The 13,517-nt window shown below is 38.5% G+C and overlaps 1 protein-coding gene across 1 annotated transcript in view; it reads left to right on the top strand.

Annotated features, from left to right (window-relative positions):
- LOC102266332 (phospholipid-transporting ATPase ABCA3-like) overlaps window positions 1-13,517 on the top strand; it is a 199,851-nt gene that overhangs the window by 117,783 nt on the left and 68,551 nt on the right. The window contains exons 13-16 of the mRNA XM_070362574.1: window positions 3,512-3,667; window positions 3,972-4,182; window positions 7,593-7,743; window positions 10,559-10,657. Of these exons, the coding sequence (XP_070218675.1) occupies window positions 3,512-3,667; window positions 3,972-4,182; window positions 7,593-7,743; window positions 10,559-10,657 (617 nt within the window). The remainder of the gene's footprint in view (window positions 1-3,511; window positions 3,668-3,971; window positions 4,183-7,592; window positions 7,744-10,558; window positions 10,658-13,517) is intronic.

Genomic DNA, 13,517 nt, shown 5'->3' with positions numbered 1-13,517 from the left:
CATTTTAGCACTGGAGCCTTGACTGTTGGGTGAGGCCAGGTCTTGGTACTAATGACCCAAGCAAGATGTCAGCCTCCAAGAGAATTCATGCAGAAGAATACTCTCCCCTATATGTACTCTTGCCTGGAAAATCCCATGGATGGAGGAGCCTGGTAGGCTGCAGTCCATGGGGTCGCTAAGAATCGGACACAACTGAGCGAATTCACTTTCACTTTTCATTTTCATGCATTAGAGAAGGAAATTGCAACCCACTCCCGTACTCTTGCCTGGAGAATCCCAGGGATGGGGGAGCCTGGTGGGCTTCCGTCTATGGGGTTGCACAGAGTCGGACACAACTGAAGCGACTTAGCAGCAGCATATGTCCATAACCAGTGTCTATGTCCCCAAAGTGAGCCATGTCCAACCCCTGCTTCCCCAGGAGACCTTGCAAGACTAGAAGGTAGGTGTGGCCCAAGCTCTTATGAAATTACTGCTTTTGTCCTTGTTCCTGGTACATGTGAGTTTTTTTTGTATGCCCTTTAAGAGTAAAGTCTCTTTTCCCCCTATCCTGTGGAGCTCTTGCAGTCAAAGCCTGCCAGCCTTCAAAGTCAACTGCTCTGGGGGCTCCTCTTCCCTGTGCCAGATCCCCTGGCTGGGGGGCTTGACATGGGGTTCTGAACTCTCAGTTCTGTGGAAGAACCTCTGTAATACAATTTTCTCCAGTCTTTGGGTTGCTCACTGAGGGATATGGGGTTTGATTATATTGCAAGGCCACCCCTCATACCTGTCTCACTGTGTTTCTTTCTTTATGTCTTTAGTTGTAAAAGATCTTTTCTGGTAGGTTTCAGACTTTTTCTTTTTTTTTAATATAAATTTATTTATTTTAATTGGAGGCTAGTTACTTTACGATATTGTATTGGTTTTGCCATACATCAACATGAATCCGCCACAGGTGTACACATGTTCCCCATCCTGAACTCCCCTCCCACCCCCCTCCCCGTACCCTCTCTCTGGGTCATCCCAGTGCACCAGCCCCAAGCATCCTGTATCATGCATCGAACCTGGACTGGCGATTCGTTTCATATATGATATTATACATGTTTCAATGCCATTCTCCCAAATCATCCCACCCTCTCCCTCTCCCAGAGTCCAAAAGACTGTTCTATACCTCTGTGTCTCTTTTGCTGTCTCGCAATACAGGGTTATCGTTACCATCATTCTAAATTCCATATATATGTGTTAGTATACTGTATTGGTGTTTTTCTTTCTGGCTTACTTCACTCTGTATAATAGGCTCCAGTTTCATCCACCTCATTAGAACTGATTCAAATGTATTCTTTTTAATGGCTGAGTGTATACACAATGGCTCCATTGTGTATATGTACCACAGCTTTCTTATCCATTCATCTGCTGTTGTACATCTAGGTTGCTTCCATGTCCTGGCTATTATAAACAGTGCTGTGATGAACACTGTGGTACACCTATCTCTTTCAATTCTGGTTTCCTCGGTGTGTATGCCCAGCATTGGGATTGCTGGGTCATAAGGCAGTTTTCAACAATGATTGTTCTGCAGATTGTTGTGATTTTGGTGTGCTCATGAGAGGAGGTGAGCTTAGGATCCTTCTATTTCACCATCTTAACCTACTTTAGGTTAAATCTGGAGCCAGAGTCCAGCAGCAGGGACTTCAGCAAGGACAGCAAAGCCAGGAAGCCATCACAGCATGACTGGCAGGAAGGTCGGCTCCCAGCTGCTCTCTCTGCTGATACTTTCTATGTTAATCCCAACATCTGTGCCACCTAATCACTAGTGTCTGTTGACTATATTTTCCTATGAGTTGAGACTTTTGTGATTCTTTGTGTGCCAGTTAATTTTTATTTTTATCCTTGATATTTTCAACAATGCTTCATGAGACTCTCCATCTTATTTATATGTTCTCTGTGGGTTGTGGGTCCAATGTCAGGTGTAAAGTCTTTGCAGTACTAGTCCAGTCTCTCTGTGTATATGTTATCATATGGTAAAGAACCTGCCTACCAATGCGGGAGACATAAAGAGATGCAGGTTGAATCCCTAGGTCAGGAAGGTTCTCTGGAGGAGGGCATGGCAACCAGAATTCTTCCCTGGAAAATCCCTTGGACAGAGGAACATGGCAGGCTACAATCCATAGTGTCACAGAGTCAAACACGACTGAAGCGACTTAGCACTCACCTATGCACATACTAATGCGATCCATATGTGCAAACAATGGGATAAACACAAGTGTTCATAAACAACTTTATGGTATCACTTTCTGTTATTATCTCCCAAGCATTCTGGTTCCCTATGATTCCAATTTTTAGTCCTCCTTCCAGAAATCACCCACTTTCATGACTGAGCCACAACCAAGTGGCAGGAAGACAGAGTGGTAAAAAGCAACTGAGTTTGGTTATGTCTTTTTAGAAGCATAAATCCATTGAATTGAGAAATTTCCCCTCCTCAGAGGAAAAACTGGGATTGCCCCTTCTACACTTTCTCAGAGCTTTAGGGACTTTTCCCTTTTCCACTCTTCAAGCCAAAACTAGAAAGTTTTTCCTTAATCTTATTCTGTCTGCTCTGCAGTGCTCAGTTGAATGCTTTGGATTGCTTTTCAGTTCAAACTATAGGATACATTGGAGAAGGAAATGGCAACCCACTCCAGTGTTCTTGCCTGGAGAATCCCAGGGACGGTAGAGCCTGGTGGGCTGCTGTCTATGAGGTCGCCCAGAGTCGGACACGACTGAAGCGACTTAGCAGCAGCAGCAGCATGGGATACATAGGAGAAGGCAATGGCACCCCACTCCAGTACTCTTGTCTGGAAAATCCCATGGACAGAGGAGCCTGGTAGGCTGCAGTCCATAGGGTCTCGAAGAATCAGACATGACTGAGCGACTTCACTTTCCCTTTTCACTTTCATGCATTGGAGAAGAAAATGGTGACCCACTCCAGTGTTCTTTCCTGGAGAATCCCAGGGACAGAGGAGCCTGGTGGGCTGCTGTCTATGGGGTAGCACAGAGTCAGACAACTGAAGCAACCTAGCAGCAGCAGCAACAGCATGGGATACATAAGTGAAAATGGTAAACTCAACCATTTAAAGTTCTGTGGCACTTTAAACTATGGTGTTCTTCCTGTTCCAACTGCTGCTGTTTACCTTTTAGTAGTTTTACAGGTTTAATAATTGAGTTCAGTAGGAGATAAGGGGTGTGTGTGCTTCTTTCATCGTATCTGGAAGTTAGAGATGTGTTTCTTTTTTCCCTCTGTTCATGAGCTTCAGATGTGTCTATTAATTATGAAAAAAAACTTTTTTTAATTTAGGAACACTGCTTTAGACATAAAGGGAGGCAATGGGAAGAAGACACTATATAGCTAACGTTAGAACAGAGCTAGTATAAAATGTTTTAAGGATATAGTTACAAGAAACTTTATTTATCTGTATAGATATATAAGAAAACTTAAGATCTAATAAATTTCTAAGGATAAGGCTAAATGCATAGTGTAAATTCTGACTTCTCTTTCTAGGTAAAAAATATACATCAAAAGATGTCTTCTAATGAAATTAACCATATACTGTCTACTTTTGACCTGCTAGAAAAACGTGATACATTTTCAAAGTCACTGAGTGGAGGAACGAAGCGCAAACTCTCCATCATTATAGCACTTTTAGGGGGCTCCAAGGTATTAAGGAAGAAAGAATGGGGGAGGGCAGGGAGAAGGGACACTAAAAATGGATTTCTGACAACCGGTCTGGAAAGCTGACAAAAACCTGAGAGTTGATATGAATCTTAAAGGAACATTGGCAATAATGATCAGAGGAAATTGGCAGTATTGGCTCAATTGTTTAGTTTGGGGTTGCTTTTACTACTATTTTTAGTCCAGACTTTATCTTCACTTAAAAGTGTTCCCCTTAAATAGTAAATTATCCGATGTGTACTATGGCATCAATATTCAATGGTTATGAAATTGTTCTTCTGGCTTTTAGGTAGTGATACTTGATGAACCATCATCTGGAATGGACCCATTCTCAAGGAGAGCCACCTGGGACATCCTTCAGCAATTTAAACATGATCGTACAATCTTACTGACCACTCACTACATGGATGAAGCTGACATCCTGGGTGACCGAATTGCCATCATGGTCAAGGGGACCCTGCAGTGCTGTGGCTCTTCAATCTTCCTGAAAAAAACATATGGTCTCTCTCCCTTTGATTATTCTTAGGATACTGATTCCTTAAAAATATTCCTCTAATGAGATTTTAATGATATTTTGTCTAAACACCAAAAACTTCAATGATTTCCTCTGTCTTATTAATTAGGTGGCAACTATTCTAATTAGTTTTTCCGGCCCTATACAATATACACATTCCTTATACATTCTTACTTTTCTGTCAAATACATAGCTTTAGACTCAGGAAATGCTTTTATCAACCTATAAAGCCATGCTTATTTCTCCCATTTTGCATGTACTAACAGTTTTCTTTGTCTTTGAAATGCAATTGTGTGCTCAGATGTATTTATTTTATTGAGTGATTGGTTGAGGAGAGAAATTAGAGCAATCAATTGTTTATGAGCCTCATTTCTCATTTGCCAAACCGATATCAAATCCCCAGTGTGACAAGATAACTCTGGATGTAGTGTAGAATGAAAGAATCATGTCAGTGTAATAATACAATCCTTGACTTTGATGAAACTTTTTTAGGATATAAAATTGATAATGAAGGCTAAAATTACAGTCCTAGGGTGTAGGGTATAATTGTAGGGTAAAAATGTAAATGAAAATAATTAAGGATGAATTCCTTCTTCATTTATTCACTATTTTAATTCATTTAACTAACCTTAACTATTTCCTCTACACTGGTTACTATGGTATCCACTTTATGCAGCATATTTAATACTCAAAACAACAACTTCATTTTATAGAATAAAAAATTGTGGCTCAGATAGTCATAGTTGTATATCCATTTAGTTCAAAGTTTATGATCACCTTATAGGTTTGAGTTCAATACAGATTTCTATATCTAGGGGCTTCCCTGGTGGCTCAGATGGTAAAGAATCTACCTGCCAATTCAGGAGACCCAGGTTCAGTCCCTGGGTCGGGAAGATCCCCTGGAGAAGGAAACGGCAATCCACTCCAGTATTCTTGCCTGGAGAATTCCATGGATAGAGGAGCCTGGCATGATACAGTTAATGGGGTCACAAAGAAACAGACGCAACAGAGCAAATAACCCTAGGGACCTTTATCACAAGTGGGGGAAGGGAAGATACCTAATACTAGATTTATGCCATTTGAATTGGGGATGCCTAAGTTAAGATCCACATGATTTAAACAGTATGCTTTTGATAATTTATAATGCTTTCTAATTAGTGAATTAGCATTCACTAATTGTCCCGCTACTGCTGCTGCTAAGTCGCTTCGGTCGTGTCCGACTCTGCGGGACCCCATAGACAGCAGCCCACCAGGCTCCCCCGTCCCTGGGATTCTCCAAGGCAAGAACACTGGAGTGGGTTGCCATTTCCTTCTCCAATGCATGAAAGTGAAAAGTGAAAGTGAAGTCGCTCAGTCATGTCCAACTCTTAGCGCCCCCATGGACTGCAGCCTACCAGTCTCCTCCGTCCATAGGATTTTCCAGGCAAGAGTACTGGAGTGGGGTGCCATTGCCTTCTCCCACTAATTGTCCTAGTTATTGTAAAATAATACATAGTATGTAACTAGATATTTTAAAGATATAATACTTTGAGACATTCAGGTCCCTTCTTATAGTTAGTGAAGTGAAGTGAAAGTCATTCAGTCATGTCCAACTCTTTGTGACCCCGTGGACTATACTGTCCATGGAATTCTCCAAGCTAGAATACTGGAGTGGGTAACCTTTCCCTTCTCCAGAAGATCTTCCCAATCCAGGGATCAAACCCAGATCTCCCGCAGGTGTCTCACATTGTAGGCGGATTCTTTACCAGCTGAGTTACAAGGGAAGCCCAAGAATACTGGAATGGGTAGCCAATCCCTTCTCCAGCAGATCTTCCTGACCCAGGAATTGAACCAGGGAATCCTGCATTGCAGGCGGATTCTTTACCAACTGAGCTACCAGGGAAGCCCCTTCTTATAGTTGCTAAGCCTTAAATAAACTGAACCTACATTTAACTCAAAAGCCTAGAATTTGTGTTCAGTTCTTTGATAGAATAGGAAATTCCATCAAAAATCAGCATTCAGCTCTCACTAATTACTTTACATCTCTTCAAAAGAAGACATTTTCTGTTGATTCAGGTCCTAAGAGGACAAGACAATTGAGAAATTTGTTGTGTCATGATTCCTGAGAAGTGAAAAATAATATTATTTACAGATTATTTTTGTAATAGTTTTGGCTTCTAAAGCTAGTAAATAATGGATAAGTCCCTTCATTCCCTGAGGTTGCCTCATTTGTATAATGAAATCATAAATAGTGTCTTTCCTACTATAAGCTAGATAAATAAGTCAGATTTCATCTAAGATATCTATGCTGAAAAGTGTTATTCTTTTTTAAAATCTTAATAAGAAATATAAATGCAAATACAATGACCATTTGAAATGCATATATTTATTTTTTTATTCTAAACGCAACTTTTCATCTGTTTTATTTTTTTAACTTTTTATTTTGTATTGGGGTATACTTGATTAACAATGTTGTGATGGTTTCAGGTGAACAGAGAAGGGACTTAGCCATACATGTATCCATTCTCCCCAAACTCCTTTCACATTGAACAGAGTTCCATGTGTTAAACAGTAGGTCCTTGTTGGTTATCCATTTTAAATATAGCAGTGTGTACATATCCATCCCAAACTCCCTAACTGTCCCTTCCCCTTAACAATCATAGGTTCATTCTCTAAGTCTGTGTGTCTCTGTTTTGTAAGTTAGTTCATTTGTATCATGAAATACAAAAGTGATGGTATTTTCCTCAAATTCCAAAAAATAGTTTTTCTATAAAGGCAAAGCACTAATTAAGAATAATAGTTCTCTGATTTTTTAAGGTCTTCTCAGGCTTTCCATGGATCTCTGTCTACAATTTAACAACATTCCTTCAATGTCTCATATCTTCCTCTCTGCTATATTTTTTATAATACCATATATATTTCAACTTAGCCCTCTTAATTATTATGTCTCCTTTGACTAGAAAGTAGCTCTTAGGAAGGCAGGAATTTTTACCTGCTTTGTTCACTGCTCTATCCCCAGGTTCAAGATTAGTGCTTAATACATGATGGACAGTCAGTGATAATAAAAGAATATTTATGAAGATAACAGTTTTAAAACTAAGTAGCCACATAACAGGGGCTTTTCTTCATATATCTACTATATCTGGTTGTATACACTAGATTATTATTATTCACTGAGAAAGTGATTGAAATTATAGAGGAAGTTGCTGTTTATTCAGTGTCTTAGTTCTTAGAATAACATTTAGAAGTTTTAGGTGTGAGGCTCCTCAGAGTCCTAACAGAATGTCTGTGACATACCATGTCTTCTTCCTTATCGACCTAGGTAACTGAATCATGGAGAGCAAAATTTGCTCTTAAAAGGAGATGAAAAAGGAGTATAAAACTACTTCATTTGGTCTTCTAAATGGTTTCTCTCAGGTGCTGGATATCACATAGTCATGGAGAGGGAACCACATTGTGATCTTGGAAAGATCTGTGCAATTATTGAGTCTCATATTCCAGATGCCATTTTGGAGAGCTATCTTGGAGCTGAATTATCATTTATCCTACCCAAAGAGCATGCACACAGGTATAGTTTCAGAGAGTCCTAGATGAATGGTTTGGGTGACCAGAAATCATTTTAATTTTTAGGGTTTAGTAAGTTTAGTGAATCAGGCTATGGTTCATGGAGTTGCAAAGAGTCAGACATGACTTAGTGTCTACACAACAACAAAAGCTTCCTCAGTAGTATTTTACTAACAAACCAAGTATCCAGTTTATAGCTGTCACTTGCCAACTACAGTTGAGTTCACAGCTGAAGATTTCTCTCACTGTACAAAAGATTGCCTTGTAAGTTCAAGTTCATTCAAGACATTAATATTTTTCTTTCCATTTTTCTTTTGTGGGGGGCAGAGTGGGAGGAAGATTTACAACCTCATATTTATAACTTCCTGGTTAATAAGGGATAACTAATGGTATGGTCCTTATGGTATATAAATTTTATGTGTGGTGAATAAAGTCTAGGGAAATATTAAGGTGATGAAAAAAAGCTACTTAAACAGCAACTCTTGGAGCAAGGGTGACAATAACACAGAAAAAACTAGGAATTTGATCTCAGTAGTTACCCAAATTAATTATAGAGACACACTGATGATAATTCTACCTGGGATTCCCATCTGTGTCTCTCCTCTATAATTAATTTGGCTAACTACTGAGAAATGAACAACTAGTCACACAGATTATTATCAACATATATGATGTGGGTTTCTGGGCCATGGACAGTGAGTTTATCTAACATAGCATAAAATATGTATCATGAAGTTAGGAAAGACTATGTTTGTTCACAATAAAGTTTTTTTTTTAACAAGATAATTGTAGACCAACCATTGAAAGAGAAAAAACTACCAGAATTAGATCTCAATAACCTGTGTAATTGACAGAATAGGTCACTATAGTAGGAAAAGAATAAAAATGACAAGGAGTCACATGACAAATCATCATAGGAAGCAGGGTCAGACTGAACTGAGAGGCAAGAATAGAACTGATATTATCCAGCTTGGATATTATAATATCCAAGCTGGATAAAGTTAGATGGAAATAGAATTTAACTAAAATACAGAGGAAATTTAGCAGATGGAGAGGGTTTAGTCCACCACCTCGGAGGCTGATCCTTTATATTCTTGATAGTCCTTCACTGGGAATGAGAGTGTTTAAGACGTGGATGGGTTTCTGGAGATCTTTTGAACCTAAAGAAAGTGAAAGTGAAGTCGTGTCTGACTCTTTGCAACCCCATGGATTGTAGCCTACGAGATTCCTCCATCCATAGGATTTTTCAGGCAAGAATACTGGAGTGGGTTGCCATTTCCTTCTCCAGGAGATCTTCCCAACCCAGGGATTGAACCCAGGTCTCCCACATTGTAGGCAGACACTTTACCATCTGAGCCACCAGAGAAGTCTTTGAACCTAAAACAGTGTTCATTCTTCCTTGGTAATATTGTTCTTTAGGATCCTTGATATAACTACTCCACAAGTAGCAAAGCTTCCATACAATTCACCTACCTATTTGATTAAATCTTTATTTCTTGATACCCAGTTCGTACTTCAGTAACTACATTTTTTGTAATTTAGTGACCTACACCACCTGTAATTTGAACCCTTTTCCCATTTGATGCAGGAACCACATGTGAATAAATTAACTTTTATCAACTAGCTATAGTCCTTAATAATTATAGAAAATAAGTTGATAATATTTTTAAAAGGACAAAAGAATTTATGTCAAAAATCAAGTTTTAGTGGGGAGAAATTTGGTAAAGTAAATATCTCTTTGTTATTTCCATTTGTTTCATGATAAGCATTACAGAATAAAGAGCTACTAAATATCTTTCCCATGGCCAACCAAAAATTATTGTGGAACAAAACAATATTGAAAACACATCTAAAAACAAAAAGCTCTAATATCTTAATTTTAAAATGGGCAAAGGATTTGAATAAACATTTATCCAAGGGAAATGTACAATCTGCCAATAAGCACATGAAAAGATGCTTGACATAACTACCCATTAGGGAAAGGCAAATAAAAAACAAAAACAAACAAAAAAAAACAAATATTGGTAGTGATGTGAAAAATTGGAAACTCGTGTGTTGCTATTAGGTATATAAAATGGTATGTCTGCTATGGAAAATAGTATACCAGTTCCTCAAAAAGTTAAACATAGACTTACCATGTGATCACAGCAATTCCATTTCTAGCGTATACCCAAAATATTTGAAAGCAGGAACTCAAGCAGACAGTTGTACACCAATGTTCACAGCATTATTCACAAAATCCAAAAGGTAGAAACAACCCAAATGCCCACTTATGAATGAATGGATAAGCAGCATGTTGTATCTTCATACAACGAGTATTCAGCCTTAAAAAGAAATTAAATTCTGATACATGCTGCAACATGGATGAACCTAGAAAAAAATTATGCTAAATGAAATAAGCCAGACACAGAAAGACAAATAGTGTATGATTCTAACTTATGTGAGGCACATAAAATAGGCAAATTAATAGAGACAGAAAATAAAGTGAAGTTGAGAAAATGGAGGAAGGGGTGTATTTTAGGATTATAAAATAGTTCTGGAAATGCATGGTGGTGATGGTTGTGCAACACTGTGAGTGTATTTAATGCTGCTTGGATTTAAACTTAAATGAATTTAACACAAAATGGTGAAATGGTTTTACCACATTAAAAATTTAAAGAAAAAAACAGGGAAAAATATAATTGGACATAAAGTTATATATTAATTGGGAAAAAAGTAAGTGCTCATTTTTTTTTCCTGATTCCATTTAATAGGAACTGTGCTAGTATTTTCTAGACTTGTACTAGCGTTTTCCTTTCCTTTTCCTTCTCTCTTTCCAGGTTCGAAGCTCTGTTTAATGATCTGGAAATGAAAAAAGGAGAGCTGGGCGTTGCCAACTTTGGTGCTTCAATCACTACCATGGAAGAAGTCTTCCTTAAGTGAGTGACAATGACCTTAAAAAAACTTAACAAACTTCCACCTCTAAAATCTTGCATCAGTTTGAGAGCAAACCCCACCCAGTTGGCATTGGAATAAAGTCATTGCAGTTATGGCTTTATGGGAGTGGGCAATGGCATCCCACTCCAGTACTCTTGCCTGGAAAATCCCATGGGCAGAGGAGCCTGGTGGTCTGCTGTGCATGGGGTTGCTAGGAGTCGTACATGACTGAGCAACTTCACTTTCACTTTTCACTTTCATGCATTGGAGAAGGCAATGGCAACCCACTCCAGTGTTCTTGCCTGGAGAATCCCAGGGATGGGGGAGCCTGGTGGGCTGCCATTTATGGGGTCACACAGAGTCGGACACGACTGAAGTGACTTAGCAGCAGCATACATATATATATTTTATGCTATTGCATTTCTATATTTTCAGGTGAGCCTATAGGAAGATGTTGAGCTTGGGCCCTGCTGTTTGTGGTAAAAGATTTAGGAGTTAGTCAAGAAGAAAAGAGTCTTCCACAGCAGCTCAGTCAGTAAAGCATCTGGCACACAATACAGTGGTCTGCCGGTAATGCAGAAGTCCACCCATAATGCAGGAGACCTGGGTTGATTCTGAGAGGGGATGATCCCCTGGAGAAGGAAATGGCAATCCACTCCAGCATTCTTGCCTGGGAAATACCATGGACAGAGGAACCTGGTGGGCTACAGTCCATGGGGTCACAATAGTCAGACACGACGTCACAAGTAAACCACCCCCACTAAGAAAAATAAAGGATTAATATGACTATGTCATCATAGGAAAAGTTCTAGTTTTAACTTTAAATTACTTTAAAATTAACTAGAAATGACTTTAAAATTTTGACCTAAGCATGTTTCTGTTGGGAGGCGGGGCGGGGGGGAATTTTCCTCTACCTTTCTAAGTGCTTCTGACTGGTCTAAGAATTAACTTGATATGCAATAGAGCAGGAGAAAATCAAACAAAAGTTTAATAACATATATACATGGAAGAGACCCAAGAGCACTAAGTAACTAACTAAAATGGCTGAAACCCTCACCTTAAATACCATCTTCAGCTCAAGACAAAAGATGTTGGGAGTAGAGGTTTTGGAATTCAAAAGGAAGGAGGACAATTCAAATGGAGCTGAAAAAAGCAAATGTTTGGTAAAAAATACATTTGCTGGGCCAGGCAGAAATTATGGGACACAGAACAGACTCTACTCTATAGTCCCTGCCTGAGTTTCCACCACACAGCTAACCTATATGCTTTGCAGGTACCTCTCATAATAGCTCTATTCCTAGAAAAGGCCCTTTTTCAAAATATTTCAGGTAGCTTAGATGGAAGTAAAAAGAAAGACTTCCTGAGTTTTTTAGGCTCGATTGTTTTCAGCTTGCCCACATGGAAAGAGACGTTTTGGGGTGGCAAAATTTCCTCCCCTACATTTCTATAATTTATTTAATTTGTACACAGTTTGTTTCTTGCACTGTGCAGAAGAGCAAAATGAAAATGCTCAGAGAATTCAGGCTGTTACCTAGCAAAGTCAGATGGTTACCAATCAAAGGTTTTACAAAATGCCCTTTTTTTGATAGGGTAATGACATAATTGCATCTACATTTCATTCTCTCAGACTCAGGGATTTAAAATTGTCAATGTCTCAGAACTGACTTAGGGTTAATAAGTTCACAGAAGACTAATATATATAAATTAAAGGCTGTTTCATTAATTTATAATGAACCATAATAAGACTGATTTATAATGATTATGGCCTCTTTGCCATTTAATGTCATCTTGTTTGTCTCTAGGCAAGCTGCATAGGGAGCAAAATGATAATAAGAAAGTTATTTTGTAAGCCCAATTAGATCAAGCATCATAAGGGCAGAGACCATGTCTGTTTTGTTCACTAACTATTCTTGGGGCCCCAAACAATACCTGCCACAGAATTTGATACTCCTCTTGAATGAATAAATGAATTAATTAATGTCATTTAAAACCATTATCTCCACAATAGATGCTCTACCACCTTCTGGGAATTCCAAATTAAAACCTTGGACCATGACACCTAGGTTGTCTCTTCTATGGGTTAACATCATAGCCTGTTACAGAGTCTCCTTTCCAACCTTTTTATTTTCATTTTTTTATTGTACTAAAATATACACGCATTTCACATTTTGAATACTTTTACATATACAGTTCAGTGGTATTTCACATTATTGTGCAACCATCACCAATATTCATAACCATAACTCTTTTCATCTTATAAAACTGAATATCTGTACCTATGAAACAATAACTCTCCATTCTTTCCTACCCCTACCCTGGAAACAACCATTATACTTTCTGCCTTTATGATTTTTACTACTGTAAGTAGAACCATATAGTATTTTTTATTTTCTCACCGGTTTATTTCACTTGGCTTAATGTCCTCAAGGTTTATACATGATGTAGCATATTGAAGAATTTCCTTCCTTTTGGAAATTGAATAGAATCCCATTGTATTATATACCACACTTTGCTCATCTATTCATTGGTCAGTGGATGCCTATGTTGCTTCCAAATTTGGGGTATTATGAATAAATGCTGCTTTGAATGTCATATAAAATCATCTTTGAGACCCTGCTTCCAATTCCTTTTGGAATATGCCCAGAAGTGGAAATGTTGGATCATACAGTAATTCTACTTTTTTCACAGTGAGGAGAAAAGTTATTTCTTTTGATACAATAAAATTCAAATAAATCAGTTCAGTTCAGTCACTCAGTTGTGTGTGACTCTTTGCGATCCCATGAAATGCAGCATGCCAGGCTTCCCTGTCCATCACCAACTCCCAGAGTTTGGTCAAACTCATGTTCTAAGTGGAACTTAGGA

The sequence above is a fragment of the Bos mutus genome, chromosome 25, assembly GCF_027580195.1.
Source record: "Bos mutus isolate GX-2022 chromosome 25, NWIPB_WYAK_1.1, whole genome shotgun sequence".
Classification (NCBI taxonomy): Eukaryota; Metazoa; Chordata; class Mammalia; order Artiodactyla; family Bovidae; genus Bos; species Bos mutus.
Note: the sequence above shows the minus strand (reverse complement) of the source record. Positions and strands in the feature narration are given on the sequence as shown.